The sequence below is a fragment of the Triturus cristatus genome, chromosome 3_2 (assembly GCF_964204655.1).
Source record: "Triturus cristatus chromosome 3_2, aTriCri1.1, whole genome shotgun sequence".
NCBI classification, from domain to species: domain Eukaryota; kingdom Metazoa; phylum Chordata; class Amphibia; order Caudata; family Salamandridae; genus Triturus; species Triturus cristatus.
In genome coordinates this window covers 642,650,450-642,674,033 of record NC_140584.1, presented here as the reverse complement: position 1 = coordinate 642,674,033, position 23,584 = coordinate 642,650,450, and the positions used below count along the sequence as shown (strand labels likewise).

Sequence of the window (23,584 nt, the reverse complement as noted above, 5' to 3'; positions counted from 1 at the left end):
TGCGTATAAGAATGGCACCTTCAGAACCTCTCTTTAAAACACTCCTGGACTGGCGGGGGATTCAGAAGAAGGACGTACCTGCTGTCTGAAAAAGGAAGATTGGGCCTGCTTGCCTTCAACCCAGGGTCCCCAGATGTTACTCTCAGTGTCAACTGGCAGACCTCCTGTTTGAGTTATAGCGACAGACCAAGTTTCCAGAGGCCTCCTCTGCACCTGCCCAGCTGACCAACACCAACTGGACAGATCTGAGTGTGCTGCTGGCTTCTGCTGGAGTGAGTCCTGATCGCCAACAGATGCCTCATAGGTTCTGGAGCCTTGGATGACATCTGCGCTCTAGGTAAGAAAGCAGATGTTTGGGGCACTTTGCTAAGGCAAATGGGCTCCTTGCTTCAGCAAACATTACTGTGCCTCTCACCAATACAAAGTACATTGGTGACCTGCTCTATGCGGAAAACTCGACTGTCCATGTCTACTGCCAATGCCAAGCTCCAACTACAACCTCCTCGAGGCCCCCTCACACAAAGCTCCAGCCAAGGCTCCTTGCAAGGATGAACCTGGTCACTGCATCTGACCCACGTTCCATCATGGTCAGCTGATCTTGTGACTTTGGCCTAGTCCTGCGCGACCAGATGACCGCAAGTGGTGCTTTGCACTTCTTTGTGCTATTTTTAACTAAACGTTAAGAATTCATAACTTCAGTTCTACTGATTGAATTTTTGTCATTTTGGTTTTATTTTAGTTACTTAAGTTTACTTTACAGATTACCTCTAAGTTAAGCCTGAGTGTGTTTGTGCCAAGCTACCAGAGGGTTAAGCACAGGTTTGGAAAGGGATTATTGTGGTTAACCCTCACAAGGATCGTGTTTATTACTTGAGTATGGCACCCATCCCCCCTCAAATATGAACCCAATTTCTTACATAATTATTTACCACAAAGATCTAAGGGGAGCGACATCTGGCAACCACAGGCAGATTGGAAGAGTTTGCTGGTTCTGGGAGAGGAGACAAAGGCCTTTATCTCTTTAAAGGTTGCAGAACCTAGTTATTTTGCTTTATTGGATGAATGAACGTAATAAGGATGTTGACTATGGAATTTAAATTAGCAAAAAATTGGAAAGAAAAGGAATTGTCCCTCATTACGTGGTGTTAATGTCAGATTATGTACACAATAATAAAGGAGGGTTGTTATGAGTAAAAAAAATGTATTACACATTTGGAATTGTTAAACATAATGACGTGGACGACACTTATTAAACAGAAAGCATTTGTATACATAACGAAATGCTAACAAGGCATCTGAACTGTGGTACTGTTACAAAATAAAACAACAGCAACAGTAGTTGTGTATGAACTTTATTTAACCCCTTCAGCGCGGCGCGGATTTCCGCGCCACGCTGAAGGTTCCGTGCGCGGGCGGGGCCATGACGGAACGGTTCCGTCATGTGCACAGCGCAACCGACGTGCATGACGGAACCGTTCCGTCATGCGCGTCGAAGGGGTTAAACTGAGTAATGTTGAGGGTGATTTGGATTTTGCGGTCATTTTTAGAGTAAATCTCTAAGAGAACACCGGCAACCCCACTAAAACAACAAAGATGCACAACTAAGACCATAGTGAAGTCTTAAATGCAGCGGCAGATCCTTCACTATGTCAGACCAGTGTCACCCCTCCCCCCTCCCGCTGAGAGCCAAGCAGCTGTGGGAAAAGGAAATTATAATAAATCCATTTTATTATCATTTTATTTTTCTTTCCGCTAAAGGCAGCCAAGTCTGGGTGGGGCAGAGCCATTAAAAGCGCAGAGGGAGGAGTAGTGCACACAGAAAGTGCGCATGACAGTTTGACTGGCTGTCTAAGGCCAGCCAAACCATCATGCGCACTTTGAACTCTCTCCACCCAAGCACGGCGCAGCTCTTACGCTGTATTACCAGTGTGAGAGCAGTGTCTTGATTGGCGTGTAGGAGCCAGCTCAGTGTGCAAGGACCGGAACAGAAGAACCCCGAGACGGGGGCCAGCAACACCAGGTAAGTGCTTTTTTTTGTATTATTTACCCCCTACCCTCACACCTCCCCTAGCCTCACCACTTGTTAAGAAGGAGAGCCGCTACTGCTTAAACGCACCACTGCGTTACTCAACAGTCATATTCACTATGCTGAGCAGTCTTTGGAGGATGGCATTCTTCTCTTGAATGCTTTAAAATTGTTCAAACACTCTTCCTTTTAGGGGTATCGGTCTCCATTCATGAAGTAAAGTGCCCACATCCTCTTCTCGACTGCACCCAGGTCTCATTCTATTTCTTATCATATTTCGACCCATACCATTTGACACACAGTAGTACAAAAATGGGCAATATGCTTTACAGAGAGTTCTACAACATTATCAATGCCATGGGAGAGAAAGAGTTCTCTATTTCAACACTGGATTCAAAAGAAGAAAAAGGAACTACAAGTATATGTGATGACAGATGTGCTCAATAGCAGAAAGGGATGTACGAGACAGATGATGAGCCAGAGACTGACATTCCCCCACCCTCTCCTCCTCCTGCTCAATGCTGCAATCAAGGCACATTCTGTGGCTCTCAATGCTCCATCAAGCCTCATTGAGCGAGCTCTGAAGCCCTTGAAAGCGGGCTCTAATCACATTGGCGCACTGGCCCGGGCAGGGAGCTGTTGCAGACAAAGGTGGCTCCCATAAAAGAAATCCACAAATCTGAATAGGAATTTGATGATAATCTCCCCATTTTTCTGCTGTGAGGTGCAGCAAGGAGACCGGTAATTGTGAGCACATAAGAGAATGGACTGCCTGATGAGCCTCTATGGCAGCTGGTGGATAGGCTTTCACAGGCTTCTGGCGACAAGGACAGATTCCAACCATGTGCAGACAAATATTCATGGAGCCCTATGAGGTGGAGAAGTGTGGCAGCTAACATCACTTCTATTGGTGCCCTGCTCTAGATTCTGAGGTCACACTGCCCTTTTTGAGCTTATCCTAGCTGCTTTCCACAAAGAAATTAAGAGCCTAGCATTGAAATGACCTCTGTGAGTTGACTCCAATCGAAACTTCGCTACACTCTCCTAAGCCTCTTGCACACGAAAACGTGACACGAAAAAGTATCTTTGTACACTTATTTTGGAAGAACCGTGGTTGCTGCTATTTTGTGCCTCAGTGAACTCATCGGCCTGTATCAAACTCAAATTTTCCAAGTACTTACCACTAGTCTAAAGAGAGATGTTACATTCCTCCTCAGAATCAGTTTGTAAGAGTTCTTCTGTTTGCACATCTACGAAACAGAAGCTATGAGTTTCCCTCCAGGGTATATTCAACATAACACTTCTCTTGATGAACTAAAGTGCCATTTTTAATTGTGGGCACGCAGATTCAAGTATTTAGTTTGAAGGCGCCAGCATACACTGAGACATTGTGAGGTATGTGAGGACAGGGAGAACTGGCAGAAGAATACATGACAAAGCAGTCATTAAAAAATAGTCTGGATGTTTTTCATGGCAAAGCATGCACCAGGGCGTGGAGTATTATGCTTTGTGTAGTCAATGAGGTTCTCTAAGGGCTCTTTGGAGCAGTGCAGCAAATTAGCTGGGAGTGGGGGGGGCATAGTATATGAGTGGAGCAGAGACGTTTTGAGGCATGGGCACAGTGGGCTGTGGCCCAGGGCACCAACCATTTAGGGAGCCTCCTGATAGAGCCAGCTCTGTTCTGCTGAGAGTCTTCCCTGATGACCTTAAATACTTTTAAAACAAATTGTTGAAAATCGTTTGTTTCTATCATTTATTTTTAATGTGTGAGTCTATTACAGACATTTTGCAGACAAAATGTGTTTGTTTCATGCAACATACATATAAAAAGTTTGTTTTAGCTCAATACAGGACCTCACATATGAGAAATGGGAGGGTGTCACAAAGATTATTTGTAATAGTATTATTGAGCTGCTGCTGTGTTACAATATTGAAAACACACATCATTATCCCTGAATATCAGGCGTACACACATTTAGAATTTGACCAAACAGGGCATGAAAGAGCTGAAAGTGGATCATAAAATCAAAGCTGTTTCCGAACAGGGTCCCCAAAATACATTTGGCCCAGAGCCTCCAAAATTCTTTAAACGTCCATGGAGTAGAGCTGTAAGGAGATGACATGCGGCCTAAATCTGCAGTTGCTACAGTAGGGATGGTCAATAGTTTGATGGTGTTGAGTTAGTTAGGTAGAGGGTATTGCTGTAGACTTACTTGGAAACAACAGGGGATGCTTTTGCTTTGCACACCTGGCATGAACTGCCTGAAGGAAGGACTTGAAGGATGACGTGTTTAAAGCAGGCTGAATAGGGCTTGGCTAACTAAGAGGAGGGTGTTTGAAAAGCATAGAAATAGGTCATGTGGAACCCAAACAGATGATGTGGTTGTAGTCTAGAGTGCAGAGGACTATAGCGTTGATCTGAGTTTTTGAGTTGTGAAATATTGGGGGACAGGGTCAGTTTTGTGTGTGGTCTTCTGCCATCAGCTGGAGCTTCAAGGCTTTTTCTGGTGCTGTTGGTTGTGTCTTGCTCTCTCATCTATCAGTGCAGGGAATTGAACTGGAGTGCTGCAAAAATGGTTCTTAAACAGTGTTCAGTTTCGCCAGGTGGTACGACCAGAGTGGGCTAGTTGAAAACAGCTCCAGCAGTGCAGACCCACAGCGGACGTAGAACTCTGAGGTCACTTTCCTCGTATGCTCTTGTGATCATGAGTTCAGCGCACTCCCAAAAGACACTCCTGGCCTTGCCTTAATTCAGATCTGACTTTCTCTTGGAAGGTACTTCAAAAATAAGTGGGGCCCAGTGTGACTAATATGATTTTAGCACATGATAATGTTACACAGCATATATCTATACACACACACACTACCACAAACTCCCTTTTACTTAGCACAAGAATGCCCTTGTTAACTCCCTTCGATAGCACAGTTTCTGCTAATAAAACTTCTTGAGAACATTGCTTTCTAAAATCAAAAACCCTACACACTGACATATTGTAATGACAACCTTTATCTATTCCAAACATTCACATGCTATAATTGCATGGGATGGAACTGTGTGGCATAATAGGTTATGGTGCTTTATTTCAAAAGCTTAACAATACCATCAGAAGAGGCCTCATATCGCTGACATTAAGTATTCAGACGGAGAGCAAAATCTGTCACCCTGTCGCGGGTGCTTCAAGGAGGAAAATGTCATGTATTATAGGTAATAAGAAGCTGTAAGTGCAGTTCCAAGAACATGAGCCGACAGCAAGCGTCTTCATAGTAGAGGCTGACTGAATTTCTTGTAATGTGTTAAGTAAGGAACCTATCATAATAAAAAGGATGTGTCAGGGACTTGGCAAGACAGTGCAAAGTGAAGACCAATAAGGCCCCTGCCCTTAGACATTTGTAAATAAAATCTGGCCTAGTCTAGTGACAAACTCAGCTATTAGCACAGGTGGCATTCACTGGGCTTGCATATGCATTAGCAGCAATGAAGGTCTGTTGACATTTAATCTGGGATTCCTACATTTAAAAATGAAAAGGAAGTTCCACTGGTGCCAGGGATCTAGTGGGTCTTGTGCATTGGTGATCCTCAGCGCACGAGACCTATTAGATCTGTGACACCAAAGTGCTATTTCTGGATGCAGCTCTGAATGTAGGTAGTGCTGTTTTAATGGGCCAACTTCATATGGTCACAGTTTGCATGTGCACTGAGGCTCCGTGGTGCAGTAACATGCTTCCAAAGGATGCTCCTTTTCGAGCAGCTTAGCGGCAGGATGCAGATCTTTTTGAGGCGCACACTCAGGACACAGATGATGCAAAGAGGGGATCATGCCTCATACCCGAGCCTTAGAACATGGCTTTTATCTAGAGAGCAGTGTCTAGCTCTGGGGGTTTCTGGACTCTGGGCCATGGCTTCCAACTATGGAAAGCTTAGAAAACAAACTACAGAAAGGGTTGACATTACTTGGATTACTGTAGGTTTGCTCAGCGACTTATTGAGTGTTTTTGCTGATACGAAGCTGCCAGTCACCATGATTTGACACCGCGCCCAGGTTTAATGCAGACCTTGTACAAACACACCATAATATCTTTATTTTGAGAAGATCCAAGATGGCAAAGTGCTTAGTGAGTGATACAAACATGGCCTCTCCTCTTCAGCCTCCACAATAGGTGAACTTTATGGACTATATGATGCTTGAAATAGAGTTCTGGTAACGCTGATATACAGCATCATTTTTGAGTAGTTGGGCTGAGAAAAAGGCTTCCAATTCCATTACAATGTGCAGAAAACTGCAAACAGTGGACAGTTCCTCTTGAAGGCACAAGAGGGACAAAGGCAGAATGACAACATTATCCTATTTGTTCAAAGATGACGGCCTGTCAATAAAGAAGGCCAGATTCAGAACAGGTGCTACTTTGTTTTGGCAACCACCCAGTAAAATTGGCTAAATGTGGACGATCTGAATTTTGACCAGGGTCCCTGTTTTATCAAGACTAACTTTACAATTATTATAGAATATCCACTAATGTCTGCTCACCAATCATGCTAGCAGCAGACAAATCCTGTCCAGCCAAAACAAGGCTTCTGGTCCTAATATGAGAACTGGAGCCACCCAGAGCTTAGTGCAAAGATAAATAGTGAGTATTTAAAGATGATAACTGGAGGACTCCAAATTAAACAGGTTAGGCTTGAGATTCAAAAGGTCAATTGAACAGAAATGGTCCTGACTAAAACAAAAAGGACAAGAGACCAACCTGGGGCCCAGCCTCAAATTCCAGCATCAAGTAAACAGCCCAAGCCAGTCTCCTACTCAAGGAAGTTTGTGGCTGCTGACCAACTACCATCGTCGGGTCGCCACACATCCAGACTAGAGATTCTTGAAAAGAATATCAGCAGCAAGGCGGCTCACAAAAGACTACCGAAGGGCCTACTTTAGCAATTTAGGTATTAATTGCAATTGGGAAATCAGTTGAAAATTGGCCATATCGAAATGGTCTAATAATTCCTTTTTTAGTGATCCGAACAGAACTGCTGGAATGAAATTGTACTGCGCCAGTTCCTCTAGATATTATTATAATTTTTCTGTAATTTGAGTTAAATACCAGGCATTAACCTTTCATTGTATAGGGGCAAAGGTCACGGGGTGAACCAGTTGAGGAACGTTGTATCACTAGAAAAAGAAATACCCTGGTTACAGAGGGTGAGTAGACATGAGCCATGGAATGGTCACTGAACAGCTGGCTATATTACACACACTGGAATACAGTACAAAACACTGATATTCTGTAAGGAACACCCTTACACATAGAACAGTCTCATAATGGGGTGAGCGTCCATACACATTAAACACCGTCATACTGTAAGGAACAATCAGACCTATTGGAAACACTACTAAAGAACATACTTAGGTAGTATGAGCCTAGTCATTCATGGAAAACCCTAACATGATAAACAAAGTTGTGTTATTTTATTTAAACTTGTTATCGCATCCAACTCACTCCCAGAGGAGCAACTCGGCGCTGGGCACAGCAGGTTGGCATGAATGATCACCCGAGAATTAGGGAGAAACTTAAAAGACCCATGTTTTAATAGCTTTTTGAATTTAGCATGATCCTCACATACGCAAATGGACACGGGAAGTGTATTCCCAAAACATTTTGCCAGGTAAGAAAATGATCTACCGCCAAATCTGACCGTGTGGGTGCAAGGAATTTTTAGTAACACAAATACCACCTTATTACAAGTACCCTAAAATATTTTGCACCACCCCATAATATACATTATACTATCGAACCTAGCCTCCTGCTAGGGAGAGCACCACAGCCTAATCATGTGTAATGTGTAGCAAATGCCTGCATGCACTGAATGCGATACAATAAACTTACTCTTACAAAATGAAAGGCCTAATAGATGTAATGCACCACCATAGTCAATAACCGCAAATCTTGTGTCTGCCCTGATCGAGAAACGTCCTTCAGACCAAAGCTGGAATCCCGCTGTGCCTTTACAGCGTCGGCAAAAGAAGGCACGTCTCTTAAGTATGCATTCATTCAGCATGCAAGTCGTTATAATGACTTTCCTTGGGGGTGGCATTGGTGGAATGGTGTTGGATTTAAAGTCCAACACCTTCCCTACTGTTGCACATACTGGAGTTGGAATAGTAAATTAACCTATTTCAAAATCCAGCACCCCCCTGAGGCAAATCGTTATAACGACTCGCGCGCTGTATGAATGCGTACTAAAGACACATTTGCTCTAATGACGGCGCTGTGAAGGCACAGCGTGATTCCGGCTTGCGCAATACTGCCACACATTCGCCCTGATAATGTCCACATTAAACCAGGAAAAGAGTCTGATATATCGGACTTTTGTTCAGTAAACTTCTGAAGAAAAGATGCAGCTGGGCAAGAGGTCCAAATTGACAACGCCCTGATCAATGTAAAATGGTCACAGGTGGGCCTGCAAGTTTAGTTTTGGGCTTTACCTACCCTGTTGGAGTCCATCCTGCCTCTGGAGCTGTACATGGGTGGTGGCATTGTGAAGGCTTGAGGCACCAGGTACTCATCGGCATCAATCATGTCTTGCAGATCTTCTTCGTCTAGAAGGTTCTGGAAGAATTTGCTGTCACTTGGGCTCGGCAGCTTCATGCGGTCATCACCCTGAACACATTACATGGGAGTGGAGGGAACCGAAAGATAACATTGTTGTTAGTCTATTCAAAATCACAATATTTTGTGTAGTTGTCTGTTTGCTCGTCAAGTGATGTTCACTACATGCAGCCTTCCCTGCGCCACACAGGTTATTTTACCTACTACAGAGCTAACATTCACCCTCTTTTCCATTGAGCACATTCTGCTCTCAGAAAATCAGGCTGCCGAGTCTGCAGGAAGAGTTACTAAGCAGCAAACAACTGCAAGAGGGCAATCATGAGTCTGGGGTCCCTCTTGACAATGCATCTCCTCACATGAGACCGCTGCTGTTCTGTGGATCTATTTTCTTTGGTCCTATTAGCCTCAAATTTTGTGTGAAGCCACATCTAGCGTCACAGAATTGCTAAGCAATTCAATTAAACACCGGCCTTTACCCACAGTAACCCTTAACCGGTTCACACACATTGGTAAGGGTGTATGGTGCACCTATAACATATACGGCCAATGCTTTCTTCTCAACCTATATGCAAGAAGTAGTATCACTTAGGCTTTCCAGAACCTTCCTATTTGCTGCAACCCCTTATATGCTCTAAGTGTTCTGGACGGACCTTAATCATCCGGAGGCTTTCACCAGGAGCGACAAAGATGCAAAATTCACTTGCCTATCCTGAAGCAACTAAAAATCAGCAGGATTGTTCCTCGAGCTCATTTATTTCTGCCAGTATAAATCAATAGGGATACCCAGTATAGTGCAGAACCTGGGGACAATTTGAAAAGTGTGTTGTGGCCGAACCACTGTTTGTTTCATGTCATTTATTTCTGCAGTTTCATGTGAACCAAATAACTAGATAATTCTTTCAGTCATGCTTGCAAGACCTCGGCGTTCGGCCTGCAACACCTGCAACATCACACGGGGGTCTGAAGCTCCGCTGGCATCTAGCACATTCTCTCACTCAAAGAATTCAGATCTTATGACATCTCATGGCCCGTCATGCAACCTACTTCAACAGGCAGCACTTTTGGTTGGTCCAGGCAGCAGGCGTAGGCATCTCAAGGATCGCCCTCAACACGCCTCTGGCATGTAGTCCATAACTCACACCTTCAGAAAATTCCAAACCGCCATCAGCCATCCCAACAGCATTGAGTATCAGAATTTAGTAGAAAATCTTCACTGGGCATTAATTAAGAGGAAGACAGTAACTGGAGTCAGTACTTAAAATGGGCAGGTACTGCCCGCTGCGGAGTATGCACCCTTCTTTAATTTGAAATGGAGGGTAGCTGCAGTGCTCAGCGCTACTGCTACACATTGAATGGGAGAGTATCAGCCCTTCTCAGGGGAGAGAGGTACTCTGAGCAGCGAGTACCTGCACTTTTATATTTCCATTCACAGCACTGACTGAAGGCCAGGCCAGATCAAAGGAAATTTGCAGTCACAGGGATCCAGGGCTTGAAGTGGGATAAAAAAAACTGTGGGGTCTTTCAAAGGGGCGTGGCCAATGGAATCACGGTGTGGCTTAAAAACACCACAGCTACAAATCTGTGCTTAGCATAGTGTGCCGCCCGACTTGTATTTTGTTGTTTCTGTCATTGCATCCAGATATATGATAAGTAACATCATAACTACCACAAGTCAGAACTATTAGCTTTGTCAATGGTTGTTAGTTGCATAAGATAAAAAAGCAGCAACTATGGCTTGTATATAATATTGAAAAAGCTTCCCCTTAAAGCCCTGGTGACAATGTTGCTGCTCCTGAATTTCAAAAAGAGAAGGGAAATCCAGAGAGAAAATGACTCTCTTTAAAGGATTTCCCTTCCCCTACAACGCTCACCTGGCATGACGTCATGCTGTAACTTCTCCACTACTGAGAAGTGAGCAGTGTGAGCAGCCAACATCGATGTGCCTGCTGTCAATGCAGTCCACAAAAAAACGGACCGCCTGTGCCAGGACACAAAATAGAGCCCGACAGAGACCCGTTTCGAGGCCCCCTTTACAAAACTGCCGGTGGTCAGCACCGGTGAGACCCGGCCCACTTAAAGCCCTGCGGTGATCCATCTGTTTCCAAAACCTTTTCTGAAATGTTCAAGCCGAAGCTCCTCTCTGAAAAGATCTGGTAGTTTTCAGTGGCATGTTTCAGCGATGTAATGGTCACATAATAGGCAAAAAAAAAAACAAATGTGTCTGCTGGGCGGAAATGCTACCCTTGCCTTTGTCCTCCCCGTTTCAATTAACGCCCTTTGCGACAGGGCCAGGAAGCCTGCACAGCGCATGCGCCGTGCATCCGCACTGGACCTTCACACAAAGTGCTGTAACATTTTACCCTGGTGCCGGGCCCACCACAAGCGTGTGAACGACCACCGCCTGGCGTAACAAATTGGCTCACCTGGAAGGCACCGAATGCACGGCAGCCCAGCAGATGGAAGAAGCCATCACTGCACACAAGTGCTCCCTGTTCGCTTCTATTTTCAGATGTTTACTAAACAGCTCTGTAATATTTTCTTTTAAAAAACCTTACCCCTGCCGATTCTCATTTTTCTTGCTCTGCCGTAATTTCATGTCGTTCGCTTCATTGGCTCGTGCTCACCAGCAAAAAGTAGTTGAGAGTTTTCCATTTTTTCCACTGGGAAATCCAACCGAAAACGCACTTTGCCAGCGGCCTGCTCTATCACCAGCACGTGCCGACGGATAAACCAATAATTTTTACATTTGAGATTTTTTTGTTTTTTGGCATCTAACTTTTCAAACACCTGATTGGCGGATTTTATGGACAGGAACTCTGGTACAGGTCAAACCCAATACTACAACTTACAGCATCACTGTTATCACGGATAGCCTGTAATATAGCTTTTCGTGAACATGATTACTACAGATATCTTTTACCCACGCAGTTATTACCAGACGAAATCGGTCTGGGAAAAAACTTGTAATTGCACAAATTTCACACAAATCCTATTATAAAATAGGGTGCAAAACTCGTGTGCAATACATTTGATATAAACTTTTTGACTTGGAATGAGGACCTACGTTCATTTGAGCTTCTTGGTTTTAAGGTATGAACCCCTAGGTCCTGTCTGATTTCTTTGACAGATTCATTATATAATGGGCGTGTGAGGAACATTTTGAGGAGCACCACTTTCACGTATTTTCTACTATATGTGTCATATGTGGGGGGAAAAAAGGCTGGTGTGCGTTTTTTGGGCGCCAGTAAAGTGCTTACGCCATGTTCTGTGCACTGGTGGGCTGCACTGCTGTGGAGGATTTGAGGGTCCAGGACTCTCATTCCAAGCACTTCATACCCAGAATTCACCAAGGTGTCTACGGGTCATTCAGCCCCTCAGTAAAACTGCCCTTCATGTCTTGAAGGCTGGGCGGCTACTCTGCAAGCTGATAGCCTGTCTGCATTCAAAAATCTCTCGGAATACGAAGTGCTCAAAGGCTGCAGTTACTCGTCAATATTGTCTACCAAACCCAGAAGAGTCACAAAGCTATGGTTAAAAAAGTCAGAAATCAATTTTTGTGTGTTTCCTTCTATGTTAGGAGTAGATTTCCAACTTTCTGGTGAATCTCAAATACCTTTAAAACTAAGCTTGGAAACCTGTGACAGGTGTAGATTTCCAGATGTTTGTGGGGAAGATGTTCTCTGATGCACATTAAATGAGTCCTCCTGATGCTAGCTAAACGCAACATGGCTCAACTCTGGGGAGCGCAGGGCATCCCCACACAGCGGCAATGGTGCAGTGACATGGACAGTGCAATGGTGGCTGAAAAGGCGGTTTTCGTCCACAGAGGGTGCCCTATAATGGACTCGAGTATGTGGGAAGTGGAATGCTTTTAGAGGAAATATTTGTACCCCCGCGCCTGAAGAGTCGGATCCAGACCTGAGCGAATAACTGACATGATCGAGGTTATTCTTGGGTGACCTGTCACGACGGTGTGTACACTAATGGGGGGCATGTGAGGGATAGGAACCATGCAAATTGAGAATGCAGCTGTATAGGTGATTGACACAACAGTGGATTTTGTACTTTATTTCAATTTCAGATTTCAGTAATCAGTATTACTTCATGTAACCAACAATAAAATATATTTAAAAAAAAGAGCCCTCCACCAATGGCTTATTTCGTAGAGAACTGACGTTGTATCAATATCATTTATGTCACCATAGGAAAAGTCACCAACAGTGTAGGGATAGGAATTATGATTGCGTAGTTCACGATAGCTGTTTTACTCCAATGCTTTAAGGTCTTGAATGTTAATCAGAGATTCCTTCATCGAAAGTTTATAACAACAGTATTACGTTTTTTGTTTTTTTAAATGTTGGTTGGTAACTGATGTCAGTAGAGAATGATAAATTCCATCAATAATGTATTTCAGTGAATTGGGCTTGGGGGGAGCATTTTTTGCGATGTACTTGTGTAAATTCCAAAAACATATTTACTCCCCTGCTTTCAGTGTCTTCTGGATATGCAACGCAGCGTGAGGCACGTGACCGTGACTTCGGCACATGCACAATGCCCGCAGAGCCGGCTGGACAAGGTCTCTGGACACGTGTACCAGGCTCTTAGTGCAGAGCATGGTCTTCAGTCAACCTGTTCGCCACGGTCCCCCAGATCCCAAACCCACTAAACATGGCCTTCGACCATGACCACCTGGTTCGGCCTTGCTACATATCTCTGCGAGCCCTCTAGGCACAATCTTTCGTAATGCTCAGCAGGCTCAAGGAGTAGTGCGGGGCCTTAAACCACACCCCTTGGGCCATACCCATGCATCTGATCTTTCTTATGTTTACCCTCTGTTTCCAAGACGTCTATAGAAGCTTGTATTGGACGCTAGTGTAGAATGATTATAAAAAGTGTCTTTTTGATTGACCTTGATGTCCAGTTCACAAACCTGAAGAGGTTCATAAGCCAGTTCCTAAACTCATATGGTCGGGTCTGGAAGCTCAGTTGACTAATGCGTCCACTGCAGGGGCCTGTATTCGACCTCATGGTCACAGGTTCAAATCCTGGCGGGTCCACTCAGCCTTTCATCCACCTGAGGTCGGTAAAATGAGTACCATTCAATTGGGTAACAATGAACATCTGTTATTCATCACCAAGATATCCTTCTGGGTGAATGTGCGTCTTATAAATACACATACTATGTTATGGTAAATTAGATTTGTTTCCAGAGACAAGGGCATTTTTATCCTTTGCGCGACAAAGCTCCAGAATGTTTTTCTGACAACCACATTTATTAACTGTGATCTCCATTTCTGGGGCCTCGTTAGGCCTACTGATGCAGATGATCATTTCTACTTGGCCAGTTCATGAACCTGCCAAACCAGTGTGTGAAATGTCTGAGTTTTGGCATTTCCAGTAGAAAAGCTGAAGTTCCCATTTCCACTGGGATAGCTTGCTTTCTGTTGCAGCAAAAAGTACTAGACAGGGGTACACATGTCTTGAATTAAAGATAGAATTTGATTCACCTAAGCTGCTTTGTTTGGTGTAAATATGTTGAGCAGATTTTGAGGAATTTAAACAAGGCCAATTTATCAATAATCAATATTGGCCAGTTGCTATTCTGAACCCCTTTTAAAAACTGAAGTTTGACTGCAAAATAAAATTTGACTGACTAAGATGCCTTTCCGCAAAAAAACGTACTCAAATTCACAAACCTACTTAGTTGATGTCGGGCCAGTTGAGTACAATGCAAGTCTCCAGAAGGATACAAGGACACGTCCCAGAAGGCTGGAAAGTGCCTCTGGGACTCCATTTATTACTATCCAGTATGGTTATCTTGCCTGGTCCATAGAGAAAATAGTTTATTTGTTCAGAAGTAACTTTGGCATTGTCTGATAATTTTGCATGGAGTGCAGCATAAAGGTACTACATGCACCATAGCTATATCTATTTAAATTTTCTCTATATTGGTTGCGGGACAGAATAGATTTCTTTGTTAATTTGTTCCAATATGATCAGTAGTTTTTTACAGAACAAAACGCTGCAGACATACAGTTTTAAGGGATACTTTTAGAGGTGAATTTTTCCAGAGACTCACCTGTATCACCAAATATCTCGGAGGGTCCCGCGCCATTCTTGAAAATTCCGCAGCCAGCTCCTTGAACTTGGGACGACTGTCGGCATCAATCATCCAACCTGGATAGGTGAGAGGGACAAAAAGATGAGCTGATTTACTGCTGTCAGCATTCAAGCCTCGTGTGTTGAGCTCTCTTCATAGTTCTGTGCAAAACTCTCAAGTAAACATTACAAATATTGGCATGGCCACCTTGGCCTTTCATTCTTCTGAGGTCAGTAAGGCCAATACATCATTGTGTTGGGTAATCAAAGTAGTTAAAAACAGTGTATGCTATGAAATGTTTTAATGTTATTGTTCGCAATGACTGACACGTCCACCAGACAACATATGATGCCTGATGGTTTCTGAATCATGCTTCCAATCACAAGGCTGACTCCTAGCCTAAGATGCGCGCTATGATATGGAGTCTCCCAGTAGAGTAGGCGTGGTCAACTCTTTATGTGGATTGCAAGAGAAGAGTAATTGCAAATTATCTGGCTATGAGGGTGCATCTGCACAAATACGCTTCTCTTTTTGTCTATTGTCGGCATCCTAGGGGCTACAGAATAGTTACCAGGATTTGCTCTCTCTCACTTGTTGATTAACCCCCCTTTCTCCAATGGTAAGAGGTGGACCAAGGTAGTGGCACTTGACCCGACCCAACCAAAGAATGCCACCGAAGTCACCTCTTTTTGAGATTTTCTTATTCTTTTCCCCTTCCTGCCTCCTTTGGCTAGAGAAGAAGAGCCTTCCCTGTTCACCAGGAAGTCCCACCCGACATCTTGTTTCTCCTTGTTCTCTCCATCTCACTCTCGTCTTTCAAAGCAAGTGCAATGGCTTCAAGATGGAATATTTACAGGGAACATGATCTCCTGGGATGCTAGTGAGGCACACCAGAGCAAAACCAGCTTCTTGATTTGTATATCCTTTTCCCTGCTCTCCTGTACCTAGCTGGAGCCAGGCTTCCCTCAACACCGTGAGATTCCCTTCCCAACCCATCCACATGCTAGCCCCATGCCCCCTCCAGTAGACTCTCAGCTTCTCCTGAGGGGGCAGGTGAATTAGCTGACTACAAGGTCCCATGAGCTCCTGTTACCCATGTGAAGCTTGCATGAGAAAAGACCGATTTGTGGATTTTCCCTTCTCATTCCTGTATCAAAATCTGAAGGAGGGCTTCTATTGTCCTCAGGGGGGCCCATCAGCCTTTCCTATTGGCATCTTAGCTTCCTGTATAGGAGAAACTACATGCATACACCTAATTAGCCCTAGTTGGGGTATACACGGCTGTAAAAACAAAATCCTTGCTGCTCCTCACGCAGGTCTTGGCTAGTCCATCGCTCAACATCATACATCTTAACACATAATATCCTCACCTAACAATATACCACACAAGTGTCTCTTCCCGCACGCGCTCTCATAGCCTCTCACTTTCCAACCAGCCATTCAAAAGCTGAATTTGCACGACTGCTACTCCAGGTTTTCCCCTGATGCAGAATTGATGATGTCACAGCTTAAACCACCTCCCTCTCTGCAGCCAGTACCACCCAGTATGACATAATTGGCATCCCAAAAAAGATAGAATGGAGGATGGAGGAAGAGGGGGACCATCCAAGGATGAATGTGGAAGTAGTCAGGGGACGGTCGGGGCAGGGAGCGTGGCATGCCGTTGCTTTAGGAAAGCCTCGCTCCCGTGGGGAAGGAGCCTGTCCTTGCATGTCTTTGATCACATCCAGAAATGTAATCTCACGACCCCTGTGAACAGCGGTTACCCTTAGTTCCCCTTAATATGCTGCTGAATCAATGGGTGAGTTATATTAATAGTGACTATGAAGAAGCTTCACAGACTGAACACTTTAGACCCCATATGTCCTTTGACTGGCACGGGCCATGCCCTGTGGTAATACCAACAAAGAGAAAATGCTCTTTTATCACCCTTCCCCTTTTCAGAAAAAGAGGGAAGAGAAAGCGGATGTGGCTTTATACCAAGCACAATCTCTTAGGATGTTTCACACTAGCCCTGTATGTTCACCGCAGTCTTGTGCCATAGAGAACCCCCAGATTCTGTAAGACCACAGCACTTGCTGCATCACAAATACATCACGAGGGGGAACTATTTTGGCGCAAACACTTCTACTGTGAAACTCAACACGAATGGCGCAATAATAGGTTGCCTGGACACAATCTGTCAAGTAAAACCCACTGCATTGTGTTTGAGTGTTGCCCCTACTAAGCTCCCAACATATAATGAACTACTAGAGTACGTTGTGAGCTTAATAGGGACGACACTCAAGCAAAATGCAAAGGGTTTAGTTGACTAATTGTGTCTTGCCAACCTATTATTGTGCCATGTGTGTTCAGTTTGACAGAAGTGTCTGGGTTCAGCATGTGACCCACTAATTAATTCCAAGGCAGATCCAACAATCAATTGGACCCTGCTTGGATTAATCGATATACCATACTAGTGCCGCTGTTCAATATTATTCTCAAACCACTTCCCTTGACCTCATTTTACAGAATTCCAGAGTCGAACTTATCCAGTCTCAGACTCTCAACATGCAGTGCCAAAGAATGATGCTAGTTATCTCCTGGCATTTATGCACCTGGAGGGTAACCTGGGTGGCTTTGTAATTAGGCCGGGGTGAAATGTATATTATGGCAGCACAATTCACGTAATTCCAGGAAGTTTTCATTTTGCAAAATTGCCAAAATTACATCATGTCACGTAATTACATGCTGTACATGGCAACATTTTACCAGAAGTGCGCGCGAATGACCAGAACACAAGCAGTTGTTTCTTGTGCCACTTGTGTTTTTTTTTTTTACCCTCAAAATGCTGCCTCGCACAAATATGGACGCAAGGACACATTTTGCACTAAAATATAGCACTAAATGACGGAATGGCATTTTATATAAACATAATTTCACATAAGGTTCCAAAAATGTTGAATAATTCGCAAAAACACATTTTTTGAATTTGGCACTCTTCTAGGTGGCACACATGTAAAAACAAAACCCTATAGACCAGTTAAGGCTGGCCGAAGGCTCAATACACACTTCGAAAAAGATGGAAAGAATTAAGATCTCAGGGGCACACAAATCAGGTAAGGTCCTTTGTCCCAAAGGAGAGCGGCGGTAAAGATATATTGTATTTTTTGTTTTTGTCCTCATTTTGCCCAGTATCTTGATGGGTTATCACTCTAGTCTCTCCAGGTCTTATCTCATCTTAGGGGCCCTAGTCGAAGACCCTTGGACAGGAGACCAACGGCAAATGTCCCACAAGTATACAACTGTTTCCAGTTCCATCTCCGTATTCTAACTGTGCCAACCGGGGTGCCAGGAGATAATATGGCCAACAGAGTAGATGTCATAATTATTGGACTCACGTTACTTTCTCTCTCCACTTTACCAACGGAGCCCACACCTTCTCCCTGCTTCTCTGGTCCCAATCCATATCTATTTCACAAATATATACAATGTTCTTGAGGCACTCAGAAAGTAATCGGGGTTCCCAGACTTACAGAGTCTACAAATTTCCCGTCTTGTCAACAGAACAACATAAAAGAAAAATTTGGATTCCACGGTCGCTTCTTGGCCCAAACTTAATCCCCCAAAAATTAGACTTAATGTTACCTTTAACTGTGCCCCTATGGTTTCTCCCAGGAAAACAGTTATAGCATTCGAAAGAGGGACAATCTTGGGACATGACATAAGCATGTGTATATCATCAGCCTCTACCTGCATACACCTGGGACAGGTATATACGTTGCCAGTAACCTTTGTAAGTTTTTTGGGAGACCAATATACCCAATATGTGTTAACAGGTGATTTCGTTTCAGTGGGGCTGATTTTACTACCTTTCGCAAAATGGCATATGAATTACGCCACATTTGCATTAAATCAAGGTTTACCACCTTATCGCCCCACAGCTTCAAAATGTCATTCTCAATATGTCCTTCTGTCTCCACAAAGGCCGAATACCAAAACGATATTTCTTTACGCCACTGACCGGTTCTCATTACTTGATCAACCTTAACATCCTCGGTTTCTGCCTAGTCTTGCGTTACCCACCAGGACCTAAGTTGATAATATTTGAACCTTGTCAGCTGACCTTTAGTACAATTACTCAACGCCTCCCAACTCTATAAATTTATAGCAACTTTAAGGTCCGCCCAACAACAAATACCTCCAGCTTTCAAAGGTTGGCTCAATTGGTCCTTCAAGCACTCTGGTGTACCGGGAGAATCCCAAATTGATGCCCATGATGAAAAATACGGGATTTTAAAAGTTTTCCGCACATACATCCATATCTTCAACGCGGATTGCAAAATCTTAACCCTTTCTTTTAAAAAAAAAATGAGGATTCCCGTATTTAAAAAGAAAACCAATTTGACTTTGTGGTACGTCTACCAATAGTGCCTCAGATTGCGCCAATCATTGAATTATCAACCTTGTTGGCCAGCGTACGGACATTCTTGAATTGGAAGGCATAACAATAAGCTAATATATCTGGTAATGCCAATCCTCCAATTTTAAGTCTCCTACACAGTTTTTTCCAAGAAATCCTGGCAACCTTTGCTGCCCAGATAAAACTTCCTATTCTTCCCCGGAGCTTTGCTATGTCTTTCTTTTGAAATGTGAGTGGGATAGATTTAAACATAAATGTCACTTCTGGCAAAATAATCATTTTGATAAGGTTTACCCTACCATAAATATTAAGTGGTAAATTCGCCCATTTAAAAAGCAAACCTATAACTTCATGACTAACTTTCTTCCAGTTTACTTTAATGATGTCATCCATGTTCTGAGTTATTTGGACACCCAGATATCTTATTTGGTCCTTCCCGCCCCTACTTACCACCCCCTGATTCCAATCCATAGCTCAGTTTTACCTGGATTTACTTTATAGCCTGAGATGTGACCAAAAACCTCCGCCTTCCTCATCAAATTTGGAATCGCTTCTTGGGGGTTACTTACGTATAAAGCAGCAAGTCATCTGCATAGAGCCCTAACTTCACTTCAAAAGTATGAGATTTAAAAGGAGAAATGGCCATATCTGCCCTAATCAAATTAGCTAAGGGCTGGATGTATAAATTGAAGAGGAGCGGAGAAAGGGGGCAACCCTGCCTTGTACCTCTAAAAATATCAAACCAATCTGACAGCCTCCCGTTTATTAAAACTCTAGTCTTAGGACCTTGATATAGGGTCTGAATCGCGGTTACCATATTCGGCGGAAAAACAAAGTTCCGCAGAGCCTCCCATTGTATTCTTGCTATTAAACAAGAGCTTGAACCAGTCAAGGGCCAGAGAAATTTCAATTCTATCCTTCTTTGGTAGGGCTTTAAACGAACCTCAATGTCATCCTGGATATTGTGGGATCCTGATATCTGAAAAATGGACACAGGGCTGGTCGCTGAAGGCAGCAGTGGAGTGGATGTGTGGGGACCTAGATCCTTATGGTCACAGTTACCAGTTTAAAAACCAGGGGGCTCAGTTATATTGTACATGACTTGTTTAAAAAGCCAAGAGGGGTACAAACAGGGCAAGGGTCTTATGGGAATCCAGACTTTGAGTGCCTGAATGTCGTATAAGAGATCTTTAGTCTGCAAAATAGAAAATTGTGAGAAGGGATGAAGGAATGCAAGATGCTACAGCTGTGGTGAATCAGGACAAGCCGATAATGATGTGCAAAGCTGCTGCCTACACAGCGTTACAGATTTTCCTGACATTATACACAAAAAATCAGAACGGATGTCACTTAGTGCTCTGATGTAGCATCTGAAGATGGTGGAGTCAGTAGGATGTGTGAGTGCCTTATAGTTTCTGGAGGCCTCTTCTGCCAATAAGTAAACGCTCTGCGTCCTGTAAATTGGCCTTTTAAGCTGTAACTAATCTGTCCATTCCAGAGGCTGCAAGAGTGTCTTTTGGAAATGAGTTGGTGGAACTGGTAAGCGCCCCTCTGCTCCTAGGACTTTCTTCGCACTTTCGAGCAAGAAAACCTAATTGCATCCACTGGCATATGGGAAAGCCAATGATTTTCCACGGTTGAATGACTTCATGAATTTATAATGGCTGTGGAAATGCTTTTGCTTCGGTTCAATAAGCCTCATTGATTTAATATAATTCTTGATTATGTTCATAACAATGTGGTTTTGCTGTTGAAGGCCACACTCATTTCACAACTCCAACTTAGGCTGTGAAGATAAGTGAGGCATACACCATGGACGAGTAACTCTGCACGTAATGCACAGGCCAATCATAATTTAAACCTTTGAGGACCACACAGACCACTGAGAAGTTACCTATGTCCACCTGGCACAGCCCATCGAGGACTTACTTTTGTATGCATAGCTCTGACAAGCACATTCCACAGCCAAGGGAAGAGTTACCCAAAACTCTGAAGAATTGCTCCTCTTCATGCTGCAGAGAGTGAACCCCTACCCATCGCAGAGATGTGAAGCCTTAGCTATGTCCACACTGCGCAGTCCCACCAGAATTTAAGCCTGTGCTTACCTTGTAGGTAATTGAGGATTTACCTGTGCACAACTTGCACAGACCTTGAAGGTTTAGCTCTGTGTGCACCGCTCGGCCCATCTAGAGGTAAAATCTGAGCAAAACATGGAGAGCAAAATTCTAGTGATCTAAATCACAAAGGTTGTTGTGTGAATATGTGTAACTGGTTGCTGAATCTCCACAAGTTAAGCACACCTAGCCACAGAATAACGCGTTGTGAACCAGGCCTCATGTGCACCCAGCACAGGCCATCGAGACGTTAAAAGCACCCTGCACAGACCAAAGAGGAGCTATCTCACCATACCACACAGACCCCTGAGGATCAGCCTCTCTTCATGGTGCACTGACTCGTGCGCATCGCAGAAGCTATCAAGGAGCAAACTTGCATGGGCTTTCAGCACATTATGATAAGAGCAACTGCAACAAATGTATGCGTACCATGTGAAAATGGTCCATTCCTCTGGTTCAGTCTAAATGTTGCCAAAATACATGGCTTCTGGCTTACTCTTGCTCCAATCAGAATCCTGCCCCTCCAGACCGTGATAAAAATAAATTCTGATATTGCTTCTGCCATCCGTGCTGGTTCCAGAGGATGGAAAGCACAGCAGGTGAAGGGAACAGCCATGCTGCCTGGTGTACTGGAACTTAACTGGATGGGCTTTGGCTGTTCCATCACTCATACAAAATGGAAGCAAACTCAAGGGAAGTGACCTTGTAGGTTATGACGGGTAGCGTGATGGAAGGAGTGTATTTATCTAGGGTTAGTTTGCCATGAACATGCAATTCATGCCCGCGCACTCACATTTCACCATGACCATGTAGACATCGATGGTGCAGATTGGAGGCTGTGCGAGCCGCTCCCCTTTCTCAAGCAGGTCCGGGATTTCACGGGTTGGTATTCCATCGTAGGGTTTCCCTCCGAAGGTCATCAGCTCCCAAATGGTGACCCCTAAAAGGAATGGAGAGATAGGAGAAGCCAGTCATTAACTCTTGAAATCACCACCTGCACATGTAGGGTCTACTCTTGAGCCACAAGGCTGGACACCCTAATCATGGCCTGGCAGTCGCGCTCTCTGCGTTTGAGAGTACGCGCTCGAACACTCCTCTGGAAACTAGCCAAATTACTTACTGTCAGAATAAGTGTGTTATTTGCAGCATTTCAACACAGACCTACAATTCTGTCCACACAAGTTTAGAGTCCCACAACAATCCGTTCTAGAAAAAACAATATCAACAGCTGCACCACGCCTGAGAAGTCTTGATTTCAAATCTGACTGACTGAATGTAAGCCTGTATTGTTTCATTGTTTACTTCTTTTTGATGGTAATTGGGGAAAAAAACATGACCATAAACAATATTATCAGCTTTACTTTCATATACAACATGAACTGAATATATATATATATATATATATATAGGCGGTTCGCCGTCGAAACGCGTCTTGCCGCTGTTGGATTAAACTTCTTTTTGCCATTATTTCATGGAGTCTGTGCCTGTCTGCTCGTCGATTGCCAGGATTGGAATTATATATATATATATATATATATATATATATATATATATATATATATATATATATCATCAATTAGAGGGTAAAAAAAATCAAAGATGCTCCAGTTATATAGCAGCATTAGAACAGACTGACTGGAAGGTTTAAAAGGAATAACTCATTTTTTCTATACGATAATCATGTTTATTTTAAGTGGCCATAGAAACCGACAGAAAAGCAGACAGTCACTCACAATCCTACATCAACCGGCGCTATCTAGTCTCATCTTCTCCAACCCAAAGGCGGCTTATGAAGTAGATATGACCTTGAGAACCTCGACATGGCATGCTCAGCTAACGACTGGTGAAGGAAAGGGTACCTTGTGGTTGGTTGCATATGATCCTGCGAAGTTCAAGGGCCAGAACACCTTCATCTACCGCTTCAGCCACATTTCCCATGTTCTTGGGACCACATACACTTAATATTAAGCCCACCCACACAAGCAAACAGCTCAAATGCACACAGAGTTCATGCTCATCCGAATTCAACTACTTCATTCACATCCTTTTCACCATTTGCCGGAGGAAATGCACTGAATGCATGTTATATCTTATGCCTGCCATGACGCAGCCTCTGCCTCGCCGACAGTCAGAGAACATCATCTACACTCCCTCTTCATCAGTTTCATGGTTCACACACACTTTCACACACATTATTGACATACTTGTCTCCACAGGACACAACATACGCTATACTGACTGAAAATTGAAGACCAGAGGAGTCCCAGCACCAGCTATGAATTTTTCTTGGACCTTCATGGATGGGATCATCTGTCTCTCAGGCTACCAAACAGCCAGCCTCCACC

The 23,584-nt window shown here is 43.8% G+C and overlaps 1 protein-coding gene across 3 annotated transcripts in view; it reads right to left on the bottom strand.

The window, feature by feature from the left end:
- ERBB4 (erb-b2 receptor tyrosine kinase 4) overlaps positions 1-23,584 on the bottom strand; it is a 2,224,949-nt gene that overhangs the window by 70,111 nt on the left and 2,131,254 nt on the right. For all 3 annotated transcript variants that reach the window (XM_085648582.1, XM_085648584.1, XM_085648585.1), the window contains exons 23-25: positions 22,033-22,179; positions 14,703-14,800; positions 8,504-8,674 (exon numbers count right to left, since the gene is read on the bottom strand). In XM_085648582.1, coding sequence (XP_085504708.1) covers positions 8,504-8,674; positions 14,703-14,800; positions 22,033-22,179 — 416 coding nt within the window. The remainder of the gene's footprint in view (positions 1-8,503; positions 8,675-14,702; positions 14,801-22,032; positions 22,180-23,584) is intronic.